Source organism: Cucumis melo, chromosome 7 (assembly GCF_025177605.1).
Source record: "Cucumis melo cultivar AY chromosome 7, USDA_Cmelo_AY_1.0, whole genome shotgun sequence".
In the NCBI taxonomy this organism is placed as follows: domain Eukaryota; kingdom Viridiplantae; phylum Streptophyta; class Magnoliopsida; order Cucurbitales; family Cucurbitaceae; genus Cucumis; species Cucumis melo.
The window spans coordinates 28,697,478-28,724,314 of record NC_066863.1 but is presented as its reverse complement, the minus strand read 5'-3'; the positions used below and the strand labels follow the sequence as shown (position 1 = coordinate 28,724,314).

The 26,837-nt window shown below is 33.8% G+C and overlaps 4 protein-coding genes across 7 annotated transcripts; 1 reads left to right on the top strand and 3 right to left on the bottom strand.

Moving 5' to 3' along the window:
* Nucleotides 1-5,707: 5,707 nt before the first annotated feature.
* LOC103494727 (ATP-dependent Clp protease proteolytic subunit 5, chloroplastic) lies at nucleotides 5,708-9,482 on the bottom strand. The gene is made up of 9 exons (XM_008456059.3): nucleotides 9,067-9,482; nucleotides 8,497-8,616; nucleotides 8,254-8,368; nucleotides 8,056-8,148; nucleotides 7,902-7,947; nucleotides 7,730-7,802; nucleotides 7,239-7,273; nucleotides 7,018-7,106; nucleotides 5,708-6,159 (listed from the first exon to the last, which is right to left on the bottom strand). Exons 1-9 carry the CDS (start codon nucleotides 9,192-9,194, stop codon nucleotides 5,938-5,940), a joined length of 921 nt encoding a protein of 306 aa, XP_008454281.1. The 5' UTR covers nucleotides 9,195-9,482; the 3' UTR covers nucleotides 5,708-5,937.
* An 811-nt stretch (nucleotides 9,483-10,293) lies between these two features.
* LOC103494726 (pectinesterase inhibitor 1) lies at nucleotides 10,294-12,053 on the bottom strand. The gene has a single exon (XM_008456058.3). The coding sequence runs from the start codon at nucleotides 11,366-11,368 to the stop codon at nucleotides 10,571-10,573; it is 798 nt and encodes a 265-aa protein (XP_008454280.2). The 5' UTR covers nucleotides 11,369-12,053; the 3' UTR covers nucleotides 10,294-10,570.
* Nucleotides 12,054-12,644: 591 nt separating this feature from the next.
* On the bottom strand, nucleotides 12,645-18,178 carry LOC103494725 (proline-rich receptor-like protein kinase PERK3). Of its 4 annotated transcripts, none has more exons than XM_008456056.3 (8): nucleotides 17,501-18,178; nucleotides 16,174-16,572; nucleotides 15,664-16,038; nucleotides 14,835-15,047; nucleotides 14,110-14,481; nucleotides 13,745-13,988; nucleotides 13,514-13,661; nucleotides 12,645-13,393 (listed from the first exon to the last, which is right to left on the bottom strand). In XM_008456056.3, the coding sequence occupies exons 1-8, from the start codon at nucleotides 17,529-17,531 to the stop codon at nucleotides 13,016-13,018; spliced, it is 2,160 nt and encodes a 719-aa protein (XP_008454278.1). In that variant the 5' UTR covers nucleotides 17,532-18,178; the 3' UTR covers nucleotides 12,645-13,015. The 4 variants fall into 4 exon arrangements, with proteins under 4 accessions (XP_008454278.1, XP_050943392.1, XP_050943393.1 ...); XM_051087435.1 differs by having other exon boundaries at nucleotides 15,664-16,041; nucleotides 16,174-16,584; nucleotides 17,501-18,061; XM_051087436.1 differs by having other exon boundaries at nucleotides 16,174-16,584; nucleotides 17,501-18,061.
* A 4,442-nt stretch (nucleotides 18,179-22,620) lies between these two features.
* On the top strand, nucleotides 22,621-26,775 carry LOC103494724 (DEAD-box ATP-dependent RNA helicase 24). The gene is made up of 5 exons (XM_008456054.3): nucleotides 22,621-23,502; nucleotides 24,009-25,237; nucleotides 25,861-25,903; nucleotides 26,033-26,429; nucleotides 26,515-26,775. The coding sequence occupies exons 1-5, from the start codon at nucleotides 22,893-22,895 to the stop codon at nucleotides 26,564-26,566; spliced, it is 2,331 nt and encodes a 776-aa protein (XP_008454276.1). The 5' UTR covers nucleotides 22,621-22,892; the 3' UTR covers nucleotides 26,567-26,775.
* Nucleotides 26,776-26,837: the final 62 nt, after the last annotated feature.

The window sequence follows — 26,837 nt, the reverse complement described above, 5'->3', positions numbered from 1 at the left end:
ACTTTTCCTAACTACAATAAATTCCAAATTTAATCTTTCAATTTTAATTTTTTCTTCGAAATTAATTAGTATCAATATAATAATAATAGTAATAATAATTTCCTTTATATGTTTTTATTGATAATAAAAGAAGGAAATGTCTACACTAAAATGGAACAAATTTAAAATATAAGATCAAAAGGTGATATTTTAAAACCTTAAAAATAGATGATTTTTTTTTCCTGTTTTTTCTTTCTTTTTTTCATTTAAAGTTTAATACCCTTTAATTTTATTTATTTACTTTCTTCTAAGTTGAAAGGGATATGGGGGAGGAAATTAAAAGTATAGAGCAATAAGAGAGAAAAATCTTAGCTTTTGGTATTAATTTTGTGAGAGAGTATTTGGCACAATTACATCATGGTATGGGTATCCTATCTACCATGTGCAATTTGTAGGCATTAACTTTGAGTTTCTAAAGTTTGGACCAACTTGGATTTGAGAGATTTGAGGTATGCATGTTTCTTAACCAATATTATAGAAATAAATATTTGAAAATCAAAAATATATATATATATATATATAGAGAGAGAGAGAGAGAGCTTGAGAAATTTAAATAATTTATTCAACTTTTTCTTTTTAATATAATGTATTTACAAATCATAAAGCAATTATTAAATATTAAGTTAAATATATAATTTTATTAATTATTTCATGAACATGTTTAATCTTAATTAAAACTCTTGGTTTAATTATCATTTTGTAATATCATATTATTTTTTAGAATAACTATTGTAAATAATAAAATTGTTCAAAATATTTATAGAATATAGTATAATTTCAAATTTTATTAATAATAGATATTGATATATTTTTATATGCGTATATCTATCAATATCTAGCAATGTCACCGATAAACATTGATGGAATTTAAAATTTTGTTATATTTTGTAAATATTCTGTTACATTTTTATATTTAAAAATGACCATATTTTTTATAGGTATATTTTTGTTATATTTGTAAATAAGTTAGCTCTTTTTGTTATATATATATATATATATGAAAAACACTATTATGGATTGGTCTTACGATCAAAACTACTTAGTTATAATTATTTTGTTTATTTTTGATATATTTATGCATTTTCAACTTTGGAATTCAAATTTTAAGGTTACTCTAGACATAGAAAATTTGTTTAAAAGTTGCATTATTAAGACAAAAAAAATGTGATTTTTTTTTCAAAAATGTTTCATGGGTAAATATTTATATTCAAACCCAAATTCTAGAAACAAAAACTATCAACTACTCATGAAACATACACACAATATCATCTGCGTACAAAAACACAAACATAACGTCGTTTATTTTCGAAAATTTTTGTTCAATTTTTAAAGTTTGGATGGACACTTCTAATTGGGAGTTCAATCGCCTTAATTGGTAGGTACTAAAAAAAATTATATCATTGAAGTTAGGTTGTAATTAATGTTTTGAGGTATGCGATTTCAGTCGTATCAAATAATTAATTCATTTTTTTAAAAAATATTTTTAATTGAATTATAGTACGAAAAACTATAGACAATTTTTTTTTTACCGTTTAGCAACCATTTCGATTTTTGTTTTTGTTTTTAAAAATTAGATCTACTATTTTTTCCATATCTTACGATAATTTGTATAATTCGCGATTAAATTACTAGTCGAACACAACTATTTGAAAGTTAGTTTTTTAGTTTTCAAATTTTGAATTACTTAATTTTAGAAAAACAGAAAACAAAATTGTTATGTTATGGTTGTACGATGAAAAAGTGATATTTGAAGAGAAAGAAAAATGGCACGTGAATCACGAGTGTGGAAATGATAAAGTATATATACCTAAAAGACATTGTCTGCTTTTTGGTAGTTGTGAACCTCAGACATCTTTTACTTTCTCTTTTAACTATATATCACACACACACACACTATATATACATATATATATATATATATATGTATGTATGTATTTCTTTTTGTTCTTTCCTTCCTCTCCTCCCATTTCTCTTATGTTTTGTTCAAGTAATTTAAGAAAGGAAGGAGGATTCGAAGTTAAAACCTCGGAGGATGAAACATCGTATCAATTTTTACGAACGTAAATTTTACTTTGGTTTCAACAAATAAACCCATTGGTAAACTAATGATGTCGCATTCACATGTATTGTTCTTAATTGGGTAGAAGTACTCGACATTTTATTTTGATGAAATGAACGTATTTGGTTTCAAAGAAACTAAGCAAATGTATCAACTAGCATACGTGAGAGTATTAGTGCCCATGAGGTTTATAGTTTAAATTTTTCATATTCCAATTGTACTACAAAAAAGTAAGTATTGTAGTCTTGTTTATAAGATCATAAATTAACCTAGTTGATATTATTTTTCAAACAACAATTTACCTGATAAAGGAACGACTAACTACAAAATTAAGAGAAGAAGAAAAGTTGGAAAAGGGTATCCATATTAAACATATAAGTTAAATTACAAGTTTCATGTTCGAACTTATCTGAATTTTAATGTTTTTGTTTTTTGGTAACATCGAAGGTGTCTTGATCAGTGGTTTATACTTTGAGTTTTATGTCTAATAGATCATTATTTCTTTTAAACTTATTATCGAAACGTAAAAACAAAGACAATTTAGGATATTATTAGACGTAAAATTTAATTATATATCTAATAGATTTACTTATTATGAAGAAAAAAAAACACATGTCAATGATTTAGTAAATACAAAACTAAAAGTTTAAAAACCAATTAAAGAACTATAGAAAAATATCATGATAAATCTTTGATTGTCCATACCAGACCATGATAAACACATATAGCAACTATTCGTGGTCGCTAATCTGAGCTTAGACATCTAGTAACAGGACAAAAGGTTTCAGATTCAAATTCCTCCACCTAAAATTGTACTAAAATACATGGTTTTTCCACCAAAAAAAAAATTGCATATCATGACAGACTACAATATGTTAATATATTCATAAATATTTTGATTTATTTTATTGTATTCGAAAATAACTTTAATTTTTTTCTACCATTATCTTTTTTCTTTTATTATTTTTTTTATTCTTTTTCTTTTTTACTTTTTTTTTTCTTTAATTTTGTTGAAGAAAAAGAAATAGGTGAAGGTCAGCCAACCCAAACCAAAGTCCACTTTGTACTTTGTGTACCTATATATATATATATATATATATATATATATATATATATATTGTATATATGCATAATCCTAAACTACCTTTAACTTCAAGGGCTGTCCTTTATTCTGCCCATATTAATTATTCTTTTGAGGAAGCTTTCAAATAGTTTTCATCCTTCCAATTTCAATTAACTCCTATCAACAATACTTCAAAACCTGTTCTTTGTTATCGATTTAGTACAATTTTAATTATTTTACGTTTATCGTTTTTTTACTCTTATCAAACTAAAATACTTTATACATCAAATTCATATTATTATAACCCAAACTTAAATAATTTACTTTACAAACACAAACTACTATAACTCAACCTTTTACCTTTTTATTTTTTGTTTTGTGTAATTATAAATAAATTATTAATATTTTACCAATAATGATGAAAGATGATTATATGAGAAGAAGGGTAATTTATATAAAGGTAAGCATAAATTGCTTTTTAGGAATTATTATGTGGAGGAGAAAAAAACATCTTGTGGTTAATAGTAAATATTGAAAGATCCATTTTGATAGTGAAATGGTATAAAAGAACACTTTGTAAAACTCTCCCATTAGCTTTTTTCAAGCCAATAAAATCAAATGACTCAAAACTTTACATATATGAAGCAAAATTATTTCATTTTCACTACTTTCATTTTCAATTTGCAAAAGTTAGGAAAGCATCAATTTATTAAATAATTGCAAACTGTTAACCATAATCATAGTAATCAAAAGCTATTCAACATTTTATATTCCCGAATTCTTCATGCTTTACGTGCCTAAAATAAATCAATTTACACATAAAATCTTTCACCTATTTTTGTAAATTAAAAACGTTTTCATAAATTAATATTATTGTTCTTATTAGTATTCTCTACGTTCAAACTTAAATAATAGAGAGTGATTTGCTATCTTTAACCATAATTCCATGAAAACCTATTATATCTTTTGATAATTTTTATCTTGTGATATGTTATAACTATTCAAGTTAATGTGATTGTGCTAAAGTAGTTTATTCTTTTGTGTACAAATTTAATTTGGACCATAGATATGAAGCATCAAGTTCTATTAGCAGAGATGTCATATTATATCGTCGTTTCTGATCTCATTGCAACAGCATAAAAATGATTGCATGACGATGTGGTTTAAGCTTTTGTGTACACAACAATCTAAACTATAAATATGAAACATAACAATTTAACTAAAGACATATATTCGATGAGTATATAATCATACCTTTTTTTCCGTTTAAACTATTCATGTTGAAGTGGTTACATGATGAAATGTGACATATCTTTCCGTGTCAATAAAATATCACAAAACTATATACAATATCACAATCAATCAGTGAAAATATATTTGAATTGACAGCCACATTATTTTGCCTCATTACAATAATTCAAGCTGAAATAGTTATAAGACGAATTAATGTTTTATTTGTTGTGATTTTAATATAAATATAAAACATCACGATCTAATAGTAAAGATATATTTAAATGAACAATCATATCTTTTGTCCTTCAAAATATAATTTATAGTTTATCTCACTCCAAAAGGTTATTCCTTTTCATATCAAACAAAGTAAAAGATTATATTCAATTTTTTTACAATAAAAATGAAATAATGAAGACATGATATTAAGCTAGATCTAACTTGGTTTTCACTCGATCTACATAAACTTAGACTATCAACCTTAAAGTCTAAAAGTCTAAAGTTCGTCCATCTCGAATTTCAAATGACAAAAAATACACACATCTTTATCCCACAAAAAATTTCAAAATCAAATTAAAATAATAACATATATAGGCACTTTAACAAAGTCTCGTTTATTTAATTAAAGTTATATGCTAATGAATCACCTGTCTCCTTTGAGTTTACACTCTTTAGAGGAATTTGGAAGTACTTTCCCGGCAACCATAAGGGCCAAAACCCTACAAGTATCTTTATTTTCTTACAAAGGCAAGGCACCTAGTGCTTTTTAGCCTTTATTTCAAAAGCTAAAAAGTATGATAAATTTTAAGGGAAAGTAGTATTTGGCATAACTAAAGTACACTTGACTACCACCAAAAACACTTCAAATTACTTTTGGGGGGAGCAGTAGTAAAAATAATACTTTCTTCATTCTTTCACTTCAAACACACGCTAGAAACATCATCAGATTTCCCCATTTTTCAAGGAAAGAAAGATACAAAATGGAAAACATCATCAATAATGACTAATAATGCTACTTCGGTACCAAATTTCTTAAGAAACATATCCATAATGTAACAACTCCATTGAATAAAAAAATCACTAAAATTTCAGAAACAACCAAGTTCACCTCCCTGCAACGTATATGGAAAGCTACTGAATGCATTAGAAATTCTCAATGAAACCTAACACATATTAACCCACAAATAAGAAAGTGACTACACAATAATGCCCTTTTTTTTTATAGGGTCGGCGGGATCTTTTCACAATAATCAATCAAATATTGACTAGTGTTAGGCCAGTATCATTCATGTCATCCCAACCAACCAGAGAGGAAATTTCTTTTAATCAGGGCAGTAGCTTTAATGAACGTTTCAATAAAATAATAATATCTTGGTGGTATAAGGAAACAGCAGTAATTCAATGGGCATTTCAAGATTTCTCAAGCTTAAGCTACGATGAGAGCATGGAAGCCATGTTTGTTAATGGTCAAAATCTGCATACACTACGATGATTTTCACTTTTAAATCTACAAGAATATCTAATCGGTTGCACGGCAGGATAAAATTTAAGCATCCGGCTTGTCTTCAGTGGAAGCTGCTGCTGCTAAAGGTTGGAGAGCTTTGAGAGGATTCATTATAACTCCATCTATGAGTCCATAGTCTTTAGCTTCTTTAGCACTCATAAAGAAATCCCGATCCGTATCCTGGTTAATCTTCTCAAGACTTTGACCGGTGTGGTATGAAAGATACCCGTTAAGATTTGCTTTATGATGCAACATTTCATTTGCCTGACAACCAAGTAAGAATTTAGGGACTAAGTTGAAAATGCTTGAAATTAACAAGGACAAAATTGAAATCTAAGGCAATAGCACATTCCTACCATAATCGTTGATGGAAAAGCAATCCTAATTTTCCTACTGAAAATTTTGTTCAAGGAAAATGAAAATTTTCATTTTCGTGAAGGATTACCAAATGATACCCAGCTCAAATAATTTGACTGGGCTAGTGTGGATCAATTGCAACATTGCCAGATTGATGAAATTGTTAATCAATCGACCCAGAGGGTCAAAAACATCTGCCAAAAATCCTCCAGTTGAACAAGTTGGAGGCACGATCAATTTTGAGCATCATGACTTTGTGAGGTATGAGTAACAAGTGGTGCCAGTTGAAATTTCTTAGCTTTAAACAGAGTGGAACAACCGAACAACTATAGGTTGAAGATTCAAACCCAAAGGTTTTAAATTCTTGCACACTTTTTAAACAATCAAATGTTGAAGAGCTAATTGTGAGGTCACTTGAGCGGCTTAAGGTGACCCAAACACACTTCCTATCATTTATCTCCATCTCCAAAAATATAGAATTCAAACACTTCCTCTCACTGAATTCTCTTTACTCTTACTTATTTCACTCTATACACTCTTTTACCAGTCTTTTCCAACACCTAAACTATCTCATTAACTTATTAATTTGTCCCCATAGAAATCCTCTCCCTAGCTTCTTCTACATATATGCCTTCTCTCAACAACTTTATACCTACAAAATTTTCCCTATGTTCCCTCTCGACGCACATTTTTCTTTGGCTAATCTTTCTTTATACACTCCCTCGCTATAATCTATTTACCAACCAAGAGGATTTATAGGGATACCTGAATATCAATGTCAGTCTGTCCACCCTGAGCACCACCGAGAGGCTGATGGATCATTATCCTTGAATTTGGCAAACTGTATCTTTTTCCTTAAGAAATAAACAAGAAGATGCAGACTTAACACACAGCAAAAAACTTCATTTATTTTTTAAAAGAGAAATATTTAATTTAAGAAACCTACAAAAATAAAATTCAAAAGATGTTAACAGTCTAACTTGTACCTTTAGTTCCAGCGCTAAGCAGGAAAGCTCCCATACTGTTAATAATAGAACAAACAGAAAATCCAATGTAAGAACAAATTCTTAACTAAAAATAAGAGGGAGAAGTCGCATACAACAGCTATAGGTTAGGAAAACTCCTCCTAGTCATTCATACTCCAACCCTATCTCTCCTGAGCTATTCATTCAAGTGCACCAGAAAAACTGAGTCTATGTTGGAGTTGGCATCAGCGCCAAACTTAGAAGCATTGTGGGAAAACAATAATGAAGGCTCCAGGCTTTACAAAATTATACGCAATATGCAGGCCATATAACTAGTCCATTATAGGATAAAATGATGACTGGAACCAAGAAGAAGTCATGCCACTAGTTTTGATAATAATTCTTCCCAACACAGTTCGGCAATGCCATGTTAAATCGTAAACAAAATGGAAATAAATGAAGAAAAGAAGAATAAATCAGTTTAAAAAGTACTGATACAATGAATATTGTACCTGGCTGCTAATCCAACGCAGACAGTAGAAACGTCGGGTCTAATATGTCTCATAGTATCAAAAATGGCCATACCTACATAAATCCATGTTAATCAGTAATTAAAAGATAAAGCCCGTCCCAGTTTCCAACAAAACAAATAATCACTGATATGGTTTCCGGTTTCAATATTACCAGCTGTAACTGATCCACCAGGGGAATTTACATACATCACAATATCCTGTTAAGCATACCAAAAAATTATGTCAATCAGTTAGTTATACAGAAAACCTGATGAACTATATATGAACTACTTTCTTAAAATGAATTGAGAGCAAAGAAAGAGAACCTTATTGGGATCAACAGCATCAAGGTATAGAAGTTGAGCAACAATGATGTTTGCCATATCATCATCAACAGCTCCACCACAACGAATAATTCTCTAATCCAAAAGCAAACAAAAGTATCAACAGATGATGATAACAACCTACAAGTGCAACATAAAGCCTGTGTCAAGGAAATAATTAACACAAACCTACACCCTTACATATTGAAAAAGCTGGCTTATAACACTTTGGAAGCGTTCTTGCACCATTGGAGGAGGGCCTTGCCCTTGTGCGTAAACAGGGAAGTATGGTGAAGATGGAACTTGCACATCATCCCTGTGAATTATACAGAACAGAATTCAAACCATTTCCATGTTTAGTATTTCAATAACTGATAATGATTGTAGCTGATCTTTGGCCCCAAAACAACGTATGCAAAACTGCTAGTTAATCAATTTGTGTACCTTATAGACCAAATTCCTTGGCGAGAATTCCTATCCATTGATGAAAACTCCCCCGAGTACATGGCTTTTACTGGAGAATTCTTGAGGTTCCTTCCACCTCCAACTAATTTTCCTAGTTTCCTGGAAATAGTGGGAAAATTACCCGGTGCTACTACGATTAGAAATAATAGACATACAAAAGAATACTAAACTTATGCAACAGAAAATAAGATTATCAAGAACAAAAGAACGGAAGTTGAGTAAGTCTATCCCCAGGAGTGTAAAAAATTGAGGTTAAAACCAAACCAAACCAAAATTTCCCAATATCAGAACCATCAAAAAACACCTAGGGCGTGCACTTGACACTAGTAATCTCCAAATACCCAAAATCAATCTGGACATCAAAAGCATTCAATTTCAAAGTTAAACAAAGAAATACACCAATTTAGGCAATTCATCACAATATAACCAACTACCCCACACATTCACAATCCTTGCCATTCAAACGAACTACCCAAATACTACTAAAACCCCAATTGAACCAACATTGCATATAAACACAAAAAAACGAAGACAACCCAGAAGAGATACCTCGAGTGAAAAGGCTCCAGTGGAAGAAAGAACTTCTGGGAGTCAGAAGAAGAGCTAGAATTTGGAACAGAAACGAGAGAGTTTAATCGGAAAGACGAGGCAGATGTGTAGGCGAAAGTATGGGCCATTTTTGCAGGTAAAGGTTGGGAAATATCACAGGAGAAAGTGAAAGTGGCGGAGAATTAGGAGGAGGCGTGAGTTGGGAGGAAAGTCGGAGAGGCCTTATCCGCTGGAAGAAACCAACGACGGCGAAGATGGTGAAGGAGAAGAAGATGGGTCAAGCAAGTAATTTGTTGGCAGTGACCTCCGTGAATATCTCTTCTTCGGAAACTTCTCACACAGCCACTTCGCTTTCACAAACCCCGAGCCCGACAAGTCCAGGGCCGCAACCCATGTGAATTTAATGGGTCGGGCTTCATCGTTATGTATGCACCCAATTGGCCCATTAACGACTTTCATCAGAAATGATGAAGAATACCTTGCCGTCAAACCAAGTAATAACAGACCTATCCTTAATACACATCCATTTTTCATTTCGTTTCACCGATCTCGATCTCGAATCTCAATTGAATATTCATTTGAATCTTTTAAGTTCTGAAGTTGTATACCTGAGATTTCATCTCAAAACCAATTGATAAATGTCTGATTTTTTTTAGATATAAAGGAGTGAAGGTTTGAACCATGAATCCAATAGTTGTTAGTATAAAGGGATGAGGGTTTGAACTACGAATCTAATGGTTGTCATTGCATTATATTGTGTTTTGTGAAGGATTGGATTTGAATGTTTAGGGCATTAACTTAATGGGACCATTTTTCTTTCTCTTGCGGTTATATATGTATATTCTTCTTTCTAGCTATGAATTATGTATTGGGTGGAAACAATTCCCACCAAAGCTAACAATTCTTCCATGGTTTCAGAAATCCTTGAGAAACTCTTTTATAGGTTTAAGAAAGTAAGACATAACAACATCATTTAGTGGCCACTCCTTATGATCCTCAAACCAATGGCCAAGCCAAAATATCAAACATGGAGGTGAAGAATTGGCATAAAATAGAAATGGAAATTTTATTAAATTTTAAAGTATAAAATAAATAGTAAATATATACATTATGGTTTATGTTGTAATTAAAGAGTGCAATTTCTTAGTAAATTTGAAAAGAATTTGACTGACCGTGAAAGTATGATAGAGAGAAGCGAAGTATAGAGGAAAGAATAAAAAATGAAGATTAGAATAATAAATTAAGATATTATCTTTTTGTTTTGTCATTGCCAATTTGCCATCGAAACACTTTACAAAATTTATTCATCGGAGAGAATGAACGAATACTTTTCGATTACTCTTCTCCATATGAACACTTTGATGAATTGAAGAAGAAGAAGAAGAAGAAGAAGAAGAAGAAGAAGAAGAAGAAGAAGAAGAAGAAGAAGAATAAGAATTGGCATATATAAATCCATCAATAGAATTAATCATCTTCTCCAACTCGCCTCCGGTTCAGTCGGTTTTTACAGAAGCAATTTCGAAATGGCCAAGCAGTTACTGGCGTATTTGCTCATCTTCGTGCTAAGATTATCCAATGGAGAATCCACTCCCATCTCTGCAAAAGTATCATCGCAAGTCGTCAGATCAGTCAGTACAGCCGTCAAAACACTCTCCATTCTACCAGCATCGCGTGCATCGATCGATTCCACTCCAGCTTTTAGATCTTCAATAGCCATATCGAAATTCTCCAGGCAAGTATCGTAACAAGCGATTTCTGTCTCCGATGCTGATGAATCTTTACGAAGTGAATTCAATGTTGCAATTGCTTTCGTTACCTCTTTAATCGATTCCTCAATCTCTGTTTTCAGTGCTGAAGCTGGATCCACTTTCGTTCCCTCGATGTGAGATGAAATCGAAGTTTTACATAGTTGAGGATTGCTCGTCACATCGCAAATCTCCACCAGATTCGTCTTCACAGTCGATGCTGCCGTCGATATCAAACCATCCGAATGCAAATAGTCCAAACCAAGTAGTCCTGAGTCTTCTTCATCAGATATTTCGTTAGAGGAAGATTGATCAGACGTCGATGTTTGTGGTGAGGTTGCCTCTGGTGGCTGCGAAACGGTGGTAACGGCCGGCGGTGACTGATCAGGGGCAACTTGAGGGGAAACGGTTTGTTCAAGAAGTGGAGGAATGGCAGTGGATTCAACGTCGGTGATGTTGATGTTGAGAGGGACACAAATGGCAATGGCAGAGAAGAAGACAGAAGAGAAAGCGAGGAGGAGGAAGACATTATTGATATTATTATTGATGAGCTCCATTTTTATTCTGCTGTTCTCTTCCTCCAGAGAACAAGAGAAGATGAGAAAGGTGAAAAGAAAGGGGAGATGAATGAGATTGTGGAGGGAAATGATGATGGAAGAGATGGGCTTTGTAGAAGATGAACAACAACAACAGCCATTGAAGCTCGATTCAACTAACTCCTACAAATAGCTAAGCCTAATTTTCTTTTGCTCTGAAATTTTCTTATTGCATTTCCACCACAATTTCCTCTCTCTCTCTCTCTCTCTCTCTCTCCCTTCTTACTATTTTTAACATTAACAACAACCATTTTTAGAAATTCTGTTGGATATCCATCCATTCTTTCAGAACTAAAATACCCAAAATCAAAGGCTACATTTTTCAAATTCCTATCTCTATTACTTCTTTATTTCCTAATATATCATTTGCAGATTTTTTCTAGAATGTATCAATAATCTAACTATAATGTATCATAATTTTTGTTTATATAAAGGGATGCTTCAAACAAGCATTATATTTGGAATTATAACTTACACAAGGATTCAATTCGTTGTTAACACATTAAGAATAGGCTAAAGTTCGTCAAACTCAATATTGCAATGTTTGCCTTCAATGTAAATAATGGTAACTCTTGGATGTCTTATTCATTATAAATTTTTATATGTAGATAAACATTATTGGAGTATATCAATCTCAAGTACTTTTGCCAACGAGACTCTTATTCCGAATTGAGTATTTGGAAGATATCTCAATCTCAAACTATTAAAATCTAAACGTCCACAATCTTTTCTAATTTATATAGTGAAAAACCAAAGTTGTAAAATAGATGGGATATATCTTCTATCCCAAATGGAATGAAGTTAACCCTTACCGAGAGTACGTGAGAACATGCCCAAGTTGGAGGCAACTTTTGAGTTGTTTGAGCCTATAAAACAACAATTTCTAGATTTTTGAAATCATAATATTCAATTTTTGGTGTGTTAAAAAAATATATTTTTAAGTGTAATTTAAAAAAAACAAGTCATTTTTTTAAGGAAATCAAGCTTTTGAATAGGCTTTTTTTTAAAGATATGAACAAAATATTTAAAGAATTTTGAAAACAGAATAAGCCCAAAAATCTACGATAAAAAATACAAAAATGTCTCAATCAATGATACATGATTGACTATTTTTTTAAGTTCTTTGTATTTGTAGATTTCCATTTTTTTCAATATTCTTGTTTACATTTGACTATTTAGATTTATTTTTGCATTGTGGCATAAATTTTCATGGAAATAGTAAATAAAAGAGGAGGGATAATAAGCAAAAGTCCTTTCAAGGCCATTCCCCATAAAAGGGGCTACAAGAGCATATATTTACAAAATCTATGAACCACAATGAGAATAAACAACACTGCCATGGGAAAATTGAAACAGCACTTCTCCACAATGACCAGCAGAAAGTCTGAAGAAATTTAACACCCCCTTCCTTCTCCCACCATTCACCATTACAAAGTCCCCAAAAAGATTACACCACCATGTTCTTTCAACGTTACCTACCCCCTCTTCTCTAAATATGATGCAAAACCAAAAAGAAAGAAAAAAGAAAAAAAGAAAAAGGAGGGGTAGAGATGGCAGGGGATTCTACCGACTCAACGGGAGATTCCAAGTTGCCTTGCTTTGAAACTTTCATCTTCCCTCATGAAGATCTTCGGAGAAAATTGCTGTCCGAGATACATTGTCATTGTCAAAAGCACTTAAACCAGAATAAGGACCAGAAGAGAACATTGAAGAGGATCCATCAGACTCGAAAGTTGTGGACGACTGTCTAAGATTGGTTCGATTGTTGGAGGATGGTACGATGGAGTCTTGGTATTCTGTAACGCGTTGCACCATTTTAAGAGACTGTACAACTTCACCCATAGTTGGACGTTGGCCAGCCTCAGGAGCAACACAGGCTGCAGCAATGGTACACACCCGCACAAAATCTTCCTTCGGATACTTTCCTCCGAGTCGTGGGTCAGCAAGTTCTTCTAACCGATCCTTGTCTCTCAAAATCGGCCTCGCCTGAAATGAATAAATATATTGTAAACATACACTAATTTTGTAAACATACAGCAAGTTCTGCATGCAGATTTATCAACATCGAACAATGAGAAGAATAGGAATTGCTCCATGAAAACGCACCCATGTGACCAGATTCTCCTGTCCAGATGGTTGTGACATATCTACAGGTTTCCTGCCAGTAAGCAACTCGAGAAGTACAACTCCGTAGCTATAAACATCACTTTTAACAAGTAAATGGCCAGTCATTGCATACTCAGGGGCGACATATCTGTGCAATTAAATTGCATTCCATCAATTCCCAAAATTCAATATATAAACATTGACAACTTTGAGAAGGGGAATGCGACAAACCCAAACGTGCCCATCACACGAGTAGAAAGGTAATTAGCCCTGCCTTCCGGAGCTTGTTTAGCAAGACCAAAGTCAGCAACTTTAGCATGGAAGTTGTTCTCAAGCAATATATTTGACGCCTTAAAGTCTCTGTGTATCACACATGGTTGCGAGTCTTCGTGAAGGTAAGCGAGCCCTCGGGCAGCATCCAGTGCAATCTTCATCCTAGTGTCCCAATCCAAAGGACAATTAACACCCAAAGGACCTGGGGAAAAATTTTAACTTGTAAACATATTTTTCTAAAAATCGTTTAAGCTCAATTAAATTGCCTTCATTTAAAGTTTCTCCAAATACTGGTCCACTTAGTAAAAAGAGGTAATGGATACCGTGGAGCCAGGCCTCCAAGCTTCCATTTGGAACAAGTTCATAGCACAGCAGATTTTGTGAAGAGTCGCGATTACTGTAGTAGCCAACAAGTTTAACAAGATTTCGATGATGCAATCGGCTAAGCATCTCAACCTCGACCAGAAACTCCTTGTCACCTTGTTGGCCTCCACTTGTAAGCCTCTTGATTGCAACAGCTGTGCCGTCACTTAAGACACCCTTAAAAACCCTGCCAAATCCACCCTCCCCCAGAATACTGGCTGCTTCAAAGTTATTAGTTGCTTCTTTAAGCTCTTCATAAGTTAAAAATCTCATACTTGATGGATGAGGGAAAGATCCTGCCACAGGCACTTTGTCCTCAACCCTTGGTTTTTCTGAGATGTTAGAAGAACGGGTGAAAATAAGGTTGACATAGAAGTAAAAAGAAATTATAAAAAAAAATATATGGAATTGTGGAAACAATAACATAGATGGTGTCCTATATTCACTGTATAGAATTCAGAACCACGTATTAGTTTTTTGAGGATAGAGGAGCAAAAATTGTATATAATGTTGTCAAAACCACAGCTTAATTCATCGATGGTCTTGTTTTTATCACAAAATGAATTAACTTTAGTTGTCCGTAGGTTCAAGGTGGTGACAGAGATGCTTTTCAAAGGCTGGGTATAAACTATACAGAAAGGGAAGAAATTAAAGGGCACAATCATTCATAATTTTACACACATACCAATTACTAATGGAGGTGCTTCAGTCTTTCCACAATGAGATGTGCATAAGCAAATTATCAACACAAATAGAATGGCAATGAACAAAAAACCAGCGCCAATGCCAAGAAGAAGTGTCAGATTAGAATGGCGTCCTTTACTAGGAGAATTCGGTGATGTAGAGGCTGGAAAATGATATGCTGGAGCTGCTACAGGTGATGCAGAAGCTATAGGAGCTGTAGAACAAATGAAGATATAGTAACAACACAGTAGCTTGAAAACAATTGCAACTACAGACATCAGCAACAGCATTTTAAGCACGGGGTAGCCTAATTCCTCAATTATTCATACACCACTTTCTTTTTATAAGTATTCATACATTACTAATTTATAGTCTTTGTGTACTGCAATAACACTCAGAATTTCAGAGCTTTTTTTTATAGCATGACTTTGAATTAAGAACTTATTTTGTACAGCATAAGCTTTCAGGACCAAGAGAGTGGGTAAAATTATCAACTTCCTCTAGCGTGCATTTTTTTTTTTTCCTGCTTTTTGAAAGGAAATGATTACTTTTCATTAATAGGATGAAAAGAGACTAAAGCTCAACTTAAGACACATAATAACATGCATTTAAAGATACATAATATGAAAAACAAGAAATACAAATCTAGGTAGTCTCCCAAAAACAGAATGCACAGTACTAATTCTCCATCTACAATATAGATCACTGCAAATCAAATTCTAAACAAGACGTAAACTAGCGAATAACAAGTTCTACAAAACCAAGAGCTACAGTAATAATGTCCTTCGTGTCATGCACTGCTATATAACTGTTTGAAATATTGGATGTACCTTGAGAAGGAGGAGGAGGCTTAAACCAGGTAATATTGAGAAGACTGTAATCGCCAACCAGCGTAGGATCCAGACGAACTTTATGCATTGTAAGTGAAGAGTTTATTGCAGATGCGTCAGCTGCAGAAAAGCTGATCCCAGTGTGGGGAGTAATGTCCATTGAGATATTTAACCTCGATAAACTAAGTACATAAAAGTTTATCAGCTCAATCTGAGAGACTCGTAAACCAAGTTCAGAAGCTAACTCTTCGAGAAAAAGTTTCCAATTAGGATTCTGTGATATGTTTAAGAGGAGGAGATCAATTTTTATGGGATACACACAATGGCAATCATCACCACTTCCTCGTTTTAGCACCATGTCAGGTTTGCAACAGTCTGCTAAATGATGAATAAAACCAGAAGCAAGACTCAAATAAGCAAACATGTCAACAAATAAAATTAATCTACGTAGCTCAGTTTTAATCCAAAGACAACTGCAAGAAAGAAAATATCAGAAAAAAAGGGAAGAACCTGCTGCAATAGGGGAAAGTGGTGGCTGAGCTAAGCCGGAGGGAATAGCACCAGCAGTGGATTGTATGGGAGCAATGTTTTCAAGCCTATCATCAGGAGGAGCTGGTCCACTTTTCATCAGTGGTTTGGAAAAATTTGAACTTGTGGGTGGGTGACCAGAAGTGATAAGATGCCCAAAATAGGGAGGAGATGAAGGTGCTAGTCCTGACATATATTTCCGGTGGTGATGTTGGTGAAGAGGCAATTTCACAGGTAGAGGGATATCGCGAGTAGCAGGTGCAACCAAAGGCGTTGGTGGTATGTTGGCAACATCGGCAACATCAGCATTGGTTACAGTAATCACAAACCACAATAAAATCAACTGTTTTGGAAACCGGAAAGAGACATGTTCCAATATACCTGCATTATAACCTACAAATCAAGGTTTCGTACGCTGAAATATGTGTCGACATAAATAGTATGTATAGTGTCTCCTTCTAAGTATGCTACCTTAGGCTTCTAAAGGGCCTTGGGAAAATTACTAAAGAAGGTACATATAGCAGCTATCTAACCGTGCATACTAAAAGAAATCTGATCCTGCAAAGCCATGTTTCACGTAGCTCACATATTCATTACCAGTAGGGGCAGAGCATAAGGAATCCTCCTTTTGGATCGTCTTAAATTAAATTTCAAAATTTATATAAAAGAGTTAGGGTAGCAAATTTCTATGTCTAGTATTTTCTGAAATTATCAACAAAATGGTGAAACCATACAAATAGTTAAAAACGTTTGCCCTTTCCTATGAATCCTTTTTTGCTGCAACCCTAACTTCCAGGAAAGGTTTCACGTTTCAGTACCAGGATTCTCATATCTACTATTTCTGGAGAACACTCAGCACTTAATGTTCATAGAGTCTACCACTTGAATAGAATAGGATAAAGGATTACAACAATTTGCCATCCTTATAACGTTCATCACTTGAAAACTACAGAAATGGATATCCGAAGTGGAACAAAGGTCAGCGAAGAAGGTGTCGGCAAGCGTGATGTCACAGCACTAGCTCAAGAAAAAACGAAAGCCAGGCTGATCATCAGTCAAGCACATAAACTCAAACAGAGGTGAATCAATTTCGCATCACCAGTTTCCTAATTTCCATCTGAAGCCTTATATTTCATCCAATACCCACCGACGTTTTCTCCCTACCTAACAAATCATATAAGATTCAAAATCCCAAACTGACCAAATCACAATCTTCACATTGACAGCCACCAAATGTCACAAGAAAAGACCATTCAAACCCCATCAAGCCCAGATAGGAAACGCAGAGAAACAGCTAAAACAAACATACCTGCGGTGAAGGAAGCCGCAGGCACCGACATCACCGACGCGTCAGATCTGTTAGATTTAGATCAAAACGCGAAAGAGAGCATTCCGGAAATGAGCGTCGGTAGGAAGCAAAAGCAGAGACGATGCAAAAGCGAAATGGAAATTAGTGAGTCCAAGAAAGAAGAATGACCAAAGTCGAGTAGTAACATCACCGAAAAAGGGGAATCGAAACGGAACCCAGAAAAGCAGAAGGTGTGAGTGAATGAACTAAAGAATGAATCAGAGAATGAAATGGAAAAAAGACGAAAAGGGTGTTATGGGAAGTTGTTGTTGTTGTTCTTCTTCTTCTTCTACGCCTGACAATTGAAAAAGTGAGTGAGAGAGTGAAAGAGGACTGAGGGGGGGAAGAGTTTTGTGTGTTGAAGTTTGGATTTTTGGGGGGTTTTTACAGAGGACAAAATACGAGGGGTTTGATGATTTGGAGTCTTTTTTTTGGAGGATGCGTGAGAAAGCAGAGAAGTAGAGAGAGAAAGAAGAGAGTGGGGGTTTTCGATGGGCTGCCATTGCCATTGCCATTGCCATTGCCATTTTGCATCTTCTTTTCTAACGTGCGCACTTAACGGAAAAAGGACAAATTAACGGTAAAAAGAGAAAAGAAAAAATGTTTGCGTCACTCCGATCTCTAACACTTCTCTATGTTTTCTCTCCCCCATCTCTATCCCTCTATTCATTTTTTTAATAAATAATATCCTCTTTTGTTAATCCTCCATTCCCCATTTTATTTTTGACACAAAGTATTATTTCAAAAAATTACCATTCTAGTTTCTAGCATAATTTTTTTTTGTACCGAATCTTGAAAATACAAGTTTTTTAATCTACTGGATAGGAGTGTTCAACATTTAATTCGGTTTTGAAATTAAACCATGGTGTATAATTCACTTTTAAAAAATGTTCGATTCAGTTCAATTTCAAATTTGATGTACTTCTAATTTTCCTACTTTGGATGTTTTGCTTTAAAGAAATTGATGGAAGAGATAATCGGAGAGGTCAATGGAGTAAGAAATGTGAGAGACTAACCTACGAATGAGGTGAAGTGTGAGAAATCGATAAATGGTTGAATGAAAAAGAAAAGATGAGGTCAAAGAAATTTACTTTCACCAAATCATAGACTTATCTTTAAAATTCAAAGACAAAATTATGATTAAAAAAAAAGGTGTGTTTTTTTTTTATTTATTTTAATACCAAAATGAAGGGTTAAAATTTTACTTTTATATCCAACAGAAGACAGTGGAAAACATGGTAAAGGTAATAAAAAGCCCTAAATTTTGGGTTTGAGAGGAAGGTTTTGGTAAAGGATGATTTTTTGAACTAATTATTTCTACAGGGTTTGCTCAATCGAACCAATAGTGTTTTCTTCTTCTACGCGCAATATCTGACCTCAATATTTGAAGAACGTCTTCGCAAGAAGAAGGGACAAACGAGGGATCGATAGAGGGAATCGACAATGACAAGGTTTTACAAGTTGATCGCGATGCCGAGGGGGTGGCAGGTGGGTGCTGGTTGAAGTCACAGAGGGTGGGCTGAGAGAGATCCACAATGAGAGTTGAGACATGAGAGAGACCGATGTTGAGAGAATGGAGCATATCCAATCCAACCGCATTATTTGATTTGGTTTTTCGATGGATTGGTTTTTGCAATTTGGAAAACTAACAATCCAGTCTAAAATAAATTTAAATTTGTGATTAATACAACTCTAAACTTTTATTTTTGTGTTTAAAAGATTTGTGAATTTAAAATTTGAAAAAATTTTAGTAACTAAGTTTGTAATTTTGAAACTTCAAGAACTAAATTTATTATTTAATCTATTTTTTATATATAAAAAAGGATATTTAGATTAAGAATTATATTGGTAATGATTTAGTTAACTTTGTACTTTAGCAAAAACATGTAATGAATTATCTTTTGGCATGTTTACGACGATTTTTTAGTTTAAATTTTAAAATGATTTATATGTATTTTTTACGTGGTCAATAAAAACACATGACATTATCCTAACAACAGTAGTAAGACTAAAGATGACTGATGATTTAATTAGTAAGAGAACTGAATGATAGAGAAAAAAATTAGAAATTCTTAGATACTTCATATAGAACTATAATGATGTATTTATAGATAAAGTTGACCAAGATTGTTCTCTGAGATTTTTAAGTTGCTTTAAGATAATTAGGTAACCTAATAGGTCACGAAGCATTAACAGTTTCCTTTTGGCTAGGGTTGGTCTTGGTCTCTAGCAAGGTCGAGCATCTTTGCTACACCACTTCTTGGGCCAAAAAAAATGTGGGTTAAGGCATGAGAAAATCATGCCCCATTGAGCATTTGACAAGGTTGTGCCTCGAGTTGGTCAAGTCAAGGTTGAGCAAAGTAGTTTGGACCAATAGAGTTATGGCCATGTAAAAACTAAGGGTGCGTTTGGGGGAGGGAAAGAGTTATGGGGGAAAAGGATTATAATAATCCTAAGATTATGATAATCACAAGATTATGATAATCCTAAGATTATGACAATCCTAGTGTTATGATAATATGTGTTTGAGGGAAAGAATATAAAAGGTAGTATTATAATAGTATGTGTTTGGGGAAAAGATTATGATAGTAGTGTTATAGTAATATGTGTTTGGGGGAAAGATTATGATTGTAGTAATTTAAAAAATAATAATAGAAATTAGATTGAGTTATTTAGTAGGGTAATGTAGGGTTGTAAGAAAGTAAAAATAGAATAAGATAGGGTTATTTAGGGATTAGGATTATTTATCATATTCTTTGGGCCAAACACGGTTTGGCCCAATTTCCTAATCCTTTTCCCCCTAAAACCCCAACCCAAACACACCCTAAATGTTCAATAAGTAAGATATTTTTTAGTTCAACATACAACATATGAAAGTTTAATAGTTTCAAACTCTTGTCATTTTAATCAATAAAATATACATTTTAAGTTGTTAAATTCAATTCTATTTTGTCTGATGTTTCCATCTCAAAATTTTGAATCCAAACAATTATTTATGTATAGTTTTGTCTATGGGTTTAATTCTTAAAACAATTTTGTAAGTTCTTTAAAAGAATTGATAGCAACAACCATTTTGTTTAAGTGATGCAGTAAATCTCTCGAGTGTAACATCTTTTTCATGGTCTAATTGTAATTAGTGCACTTTTAACTTCCACCAAGGAAGTTATAATAAAACATAACTTAATTGCAACTTTTTTTTAATTGATTAGACATTTGCTATGCTTAAAGTGGTAGGAACGGAAACCAAATCGAAAAATACATGAACTAATATGGAACAAATTTTGAAGTATGAATAACATTTTAGCTTATAGAAAAATGTTCGGGATCATTTTAGTTCGCGGGAATATAAGAAATTTGAAAATAAGATGTCCAAGAATTAAAGATAAAATAAAATAAGAAAAATGACAAGTAAAAGAGAAAGTTAAAATAATAATAATTTTTTTTTTTAAAAAAAAGTCTGCACTGGTAGAACAAAATCAATGGTAAAAAGTAATAAAGATGCCTGGAAAAGTGATATTTTAAAAAATGAACAAAATTCATCAAACAAACATGAACACCAAATATCCAAATGCATTATCGCACAAAAGAGCCTCTAACCAAACAAGAACTTAGTGCATTTCAAGTTGGATTTGTTTTATTTGATTCACCAAAATATCTAAACGCAAGCTACTAATGGCAAAAAAAGAAGAAAAAAAGTTTAGAAGAAAGTGTTTTAAAGTTTTTTCTTTTATGATGGTAGAGAATAAATGAAAATTAACGCACCCTTGATTCTAACCAAGTATTGTGTATACATGTATACATACTATTTTCAATTATAGTAAAATTGACCAAGATATTTTAAAAAAATATAGCAAAGTTTAATATCAATAATAAACATAGATAGACATTGATAGATTTCTACACATAGATACATTTTAAACATCTCAAAATCTAGCAACAAAATAGATCACAATTAACTCATTTTAGTGTTAAACATTAACACCTATTTTGGAATGGCATTGGATTTAAAAAAGAAACCCTAAAAAAGTGTTATTCTTTTCTCGGCCGCACGAGGGGTATAACGAGCGTGGGCGGATGGGAAGATTAGTCAAAGAATTGAATCAGCCTTTATTAGCGGTTGGTTTGTTAGGTTTTGGAATTTGTCCTTCAAAATTGTCCATTCTTCAAAGTACATCTTTATAATTGATGTTTACACATACAATTTAAGAAATTTCTTAACTAAAGTCAAAATTCAATTGCTTATTCAAATTTGGAAGTTTAGTTAACCCATAAAATTATAAACTCACACAATATTTCATTCAATGTAATATTCCAGAGACTAAAAACTAGTACAAGTTAGATTATTGTATGAGTTATTTTTTATTTAGTACAATAGATAGATAGATTCTAAGCATATACTTTTTTTAGAACAAGCATAAACCTCTTAGTCATTAATAGGGATGTAAATCAGTCGAGTTGTTCTTAAAATGATATGATATAAGATGTATTTAATATTGTACTAAATAATGAGTTACAAAATTAATTGGAGCGGTAAATTGGAACAATATTACATTTAATTAGAATATTCTTATACAATTGGTTAAAATATACTTTTGGTCCCTAATTTCTAAAAAAATTTACTTTATCAACTTTAGTTTGTAACAATTCAATCTAAATTTTGATAGGCATCAATTTTTGCATTCAAGTTTGTAACAGTATCAAAGCTTTTTACCATTTTTTATTATTTTAAGATGTAGATTTTGTATTTTGTAAAATAATTGCGTTAAAAAAAGTCTATTAAATTTATACACTAATTTCCATAATAGAGATAAATTTGTTACGAATTTTAAATTAAAAGAATTAAATGGTTACATAATAAAATAAAAAAAATTATTAAATTGATACAAAATTGAAACCATACCAACTAAAAACTATTACAAACTAAATTGTTATTTCCATCCAAATTTATGGATTAAAAGTGATTTTTGGGCCATCTCATGCACGAACTTAATATTGATGGGCCATAACTAAACCTGTTTGGAACACGTCGGCCTACAGCCCAACAACAAAATCACTTCAAACGATTCGGGTTGTCCCGTCGAGTTTCCGGGTCAAATAGTCCGACCGATATCCCAAATTCTGAAATTCCCCCAAAAAAGATAACCCGACCTCGTTCGCCGTCGATTCTCTCTTCGGACTATTCACTGAGCTAGCCGAAACATTAAAATCCTCTTCCTTCCCGTCGAGTCGCCGTTCCGATTCCCAAAACCCTAGCTTCAGGTAAATTCTTCACAAATCTCTGATTGAGGGTTTCTACTCAATTTCTCATGCCGGTTTAGGGTTCTGTTTTGGAATCGTCGACCAACCGATCAGAATGTCGAAGAGGAAGTTCGGGTTTGAAGGGTTTGGAATCAACCGGCAAACTACTTACAATTTTGAGCGCTCTCAAGCTCCTCAGCGGCTTTATGTCCCTCCTTCGTCACGAGGCCATGGGCACGACAACTACGAAGATACTGATGTTGATAATATAGAATACGATGATAATGATGGGGAAGAGGCGAGTGGTAACGACGATGGTGGAGCTGGTGCTGCCGGTGCTGAAGAAGAAGAAATTGATCCTTTAGATGCATTCATGGAGGGAATTCACGAAGAAATGAAAGCGCCGCCACCGCCGAAACCGAAGGAGAAGGTGGATAAGTATAGGGACGACGAGGAGGATGATCCAATGGAGAGCTTTCTTAGGGCCAAGAAGGACGTGGGATTGACGCTGGCAGCTGATGCGCTTCATGCTGGTTATGATTCGGATGAGGAGGTTTATGCGGCTGCTAAGGCTGTGGATGCAGGGATGGTTGAATACGACTCTGATGATAATATGTTGATTGTTGAGAAGAAAAAAATCGAACCGATTCCTGCTCTTGATCATAGCTCCATTGATTACGAGCCCTTCAATAAAGATTTCTACGAGGAGAAAGCTTCAATATCAGGTCACTGATCAGTTGGAACTTATGGTTTGGTTATTTTTCATTATTGTTTTTCTCTCTCTGGCTTATGTGACTGCCTGCGTTAAGTTTGTGTATCATGACCATTAATTTATCTTCTGGACCGAAAATTTAATTTTTTTTCTCTCTTTTTTGGGGAAGGAAGAACTGTATGATATATGGAGACTTAAAGATCTGATAAGATATGCAATCTTCATTCCGTTTAACTATTTCCAATACTTCAGTTTTTGGCCTTTCAACTTAATCACAGCAAAATTGGATAAAATATAATTTTCAATTGAAGGAGTTAATGTGTGGATTTGTGAGCGTATGTTGTTGCTTACCATTTTTATTGTTGCTGTTTTATATGTCTGACCACAACGTTTTTTCTTTTTCTTTTTTCCCCCTTTCCATCCCCTGTTTAGAGTTTCCTAGATAAACTTGTTGAGCGTGTGAAGAATTTAAACTATTACGTCTGGCTCTAAATTTGATGAATGTTTCCTTCACTTTAGGGATGAGTGAAGAGGAAGTTTCTGAGTATCGGAAGAGTTTGGCTATTCGTGTGTCGGGGTTTGATGTTCCCAGGCCAATTAAAACATTTGAAGACTGTGGATTTTCCCCTCAACTTATGAATGCAATCAAAAAGCAAGGGTATGAAAAGCCTACTTCTATACAGTGCCAAGCTATGCCAATTGTGCTTTCCGGGGGAGATATCATTGGAATAGCGAAGACAGGTTCTGGTAAGACTGCTGCTTTTGTTCTTCCGATGATTGTTCATATTATGGATCAACCTGAGCTTGAAAAAGAAGAGGGCCCTATTGGGGTGATCTGTGCACCCACCAGAGAACTTGCACACCAAATATACCTAGAGTGTAAAAAATTTTCAAAAGCACATGGGTTACGTGTCTCTGCAGTATATGGTGGGATGTCCAAATTTGATCAGCTTAAAGAACTCAAAGCTGGATGTGAGATAGTTGTTGCCACCCCTGGCAGACTGATAGATATGATCAAATTGAAAGCTTTGACAATGTCAAAAGCCACATACTTGGTACTTGATGAAGCTGATAGAATGTTTGACCTTGGATTTGAACCCCAAATTCGTTCCATTGTTGGTCAGATTCGGCCTGATCGTCAGACCTTACTCTTTTCTGCAACTATGCCCCGTAAGGTTGAAAAATTAGCTCGAGAAATTCTTACGGATCCTGTAAGAGTTACGGTAGGAGAGGTTGGGATGGCTAATGAAGATATTACACAGGTTGTTCATGTTCTTCCTTCTGATTTGGAGAAGTTGCCTTGGCTTCTTGAGAAGTTACCTGAAATGATTGATGATGGTGATGTATTGGTATTTGCTTCTAAAAAAGCCACAGTGGATGAGGTTGAATCTCAACTTTTGCAGAAAGGTTTTAAGGTTGCAGCCCTTCATGGTGACAAGGACCAGGCATCTCGAATGGAAACTCTGCAAAAGTTTAAATCTGGTGTTTATCATGTTCTCATTGCAACTGATGTTGCTGCTCGTGGGCTTGACATTAAGTCAATCAAGTCTGTTGTAAACTTTGACATTGCTAAAGATATGGACATGCATGTTCATCGTATCGGTAGAACAGGTCGTGCTGGTGACAAGGATGGGAGAGCACACACTCTTATAACCCAGAAAGAGGCTCGCTTTGCTGGCGAGTTAGTTAATAGTTTGATTGCTGCTGGCCAGAACGTATCAGTTGAACTGATGGATCTGGCAATGAAGGTAATTTTTCGTAATATGCTGCATATCATTAGGTTCATTGTAAGCTAATGACTTACTTTTTTTTTTTTCAAGTTGTTCGAAATTTAAAATCAAATTTCTTTAGTTTTTTCCTTCTGGGAAATATATCCATATCCTTTTGTTCGTGATTTTGTTCGTGAGTTTTGAGTATAGTTTCTATTTTCTTTCAAAATATCAAAATGTTACACTTTTACCTTAAATGTTACATTTTTATCTCATTCGATTTTAGGTTTTAAGATTATAACCTTTTGAAACCTAGGGATCAAATAAAAACTATACTCAAAACTTAGATTTGAACCAAAAAGGGCTCTTTTCAATATTTTTTTAATGATTTTATTTCTCTGTCTGGCGATGCTTTATAGGTGTTTGTGGCTGACTATTTTGTAATTAGTCTATTATTTTGTATTGTTAACAATTGGAGCTCCCTCGTGTAAGCTTTTGAGTGCTTTCTATGTTCTCAGGATTGTTGTTTTCTTAATAGCCTTGCTTATTCTTGTTCTTTCATTAAGCATCCCAGTTCTTTTCCAGATTGTGAGAACTAGTTGTTTGAGAAAGTTGCCATTTATAATTTTTTGCTGAACCATTTGCCGTTGAAATCATTATAGGATGGGCGATTCAGGTCAAAGCGTGATGCAAGGAAAAAAGGAGGTATTAATCAACGCCTAATCTTTCATTTCTTCCTCAAAAATTGGGGATTTCATAAGAGACCAAAAAATCAACGTATTGATTAAATTTCCCAATCACATTTATATATTTATGCAATTGTTGTCTTTGTAGGTGGTGGTGGTGGTGGGAAAAAGGGTAAAAGTCGTGGCAGCAATGGTCGAGGCGTGCGTGGAGTGGATTTTGGTCTTGGAATTGGTTATAACCCAGAAGGCAGCGGTAGTACTCCTTCAACAACCAATGTTCAAAGTCGATCTGCAGCTGTAAATTCATTGAGGACAGGAATGATGGCGCAGTTCAAGAGCAATTTCGTTGCTGCTTCATCGGCCCCTCCAAGTCAGGGTTCAAGTAACAGCTATAATATGCCAGCAAACAAAAGGCCAACATTATCAGGCTTTGTATCTGGTGGTTCGATCGGCGGTGGTGCAAACAGCCCAGCGCCTCCTGTGTCGAGAGGGAACTCGTACATGCCAAATCCTGTAGAATATTCAAGCCAAAAGAACACAGAAAGGTTGGTAGAATCCCTTTATCTGTTAATGTGTATGTATACCTTTTATCAATATACTCATTTGGTGGGTTATATGATCTAATTGCAGTTCTAGCGACAGGCCTCGAGAAAGAAAGAGACCCTCTGGTTGGGACAGATGACGCCTAGAATTGAAGGAAAGATATAAACTCAAATTCAAATAGTATTGAGAAAAATCTGGTATGATTAGACTCAATAGTGTAAACCCCTTTATTTTGTTTAAATTTGTTTTACCAGTGTATGATTTTAGCTTATGAGGTTGTAGAAATTGCCTGGTATAAATCTTTACCGCCCTCTTTAATTATAAATTTTTGCCTACGTTAAATTACAAGTTTAGTCGTTAAACTTTAATTGTTTGTTAGTCTATTAGCTTTTAAATGTGTCTATGGAGAC

Excerpts from the sequence above, each read along its gene's own strand:
- LOC103494727 (XM_008456059.3), bottom strand. The coding sequence starts at position 9,194 with ATGGCCCATACTTTCGCCTACACATCTGCCTCGTCTTTCCGATTAAAC. Across the intron at positions 7,948-8,055 it reads ATGCTGTTGATCCCAATAAG|GATATTGTGATGTATGTAAA; the intron begins GTTCTCTTTCTT and ends TATGCTTAACAG. Across the intron at positions 7,274-7,729 it reads TGCGTTGGATTAGCAGCCAG|TATGGGAGCTTTCCTGCTTA; the intron begins GTACAATATTCA and ends TATTATTAACAG.
- LOC103494726 (XM_008456058.3), bottom strand. The coding sequence starts at position 11,368 with ATGGAGCTCATCAATAATAATATCAATAATGTCTTCCTCCTCCTCGCT.
- LOC103494725 (XM_051087435.1), bottom strand. The coding sequence starts at position 17,531 with ATGTCGGTGCCTGCGGCTTCCTTCACCGCAG. Across the intron at positions 14,482-14,834 it reads AGCACCTCCATTAGTAATTG|AAAAACCAAGGGTTGAGGAC; the intron begins GTATGTGTGTAA and ends CTAACATCTCAG. Across the intron at positions 13,989-14,109 it reads CTTGGAGGCCTGGCTCCACG|GTCCTTTGGGTGTTAATTGT; the intron begins GTATCCATTACC and ends ATTTTTCCCCAG.
- LOC103494724 (XM_008456054.3), top strand. The coding sequence starts at position 22,893 with ATGTCGAAGAGGAAGTTCGGGTTTGAAGGGTTTGGAATCAACCGGCAA. Across the intron at positions 25,238-25,860 it reads TGATGGATCTGGCAATGAAG|GATGGGCGATTCAGGTCAAA; the intron begins GTAATTTTTCGT and ends AAATCATTATAG. Across the intron at positions 26,430-26,514 it reads AGCCAAAAGAACACAGAAAG|TTCTAGCGACAGGCCTCGAG; the intron begins GTTGGTAGAATC and ends ATCTAATTGCAG.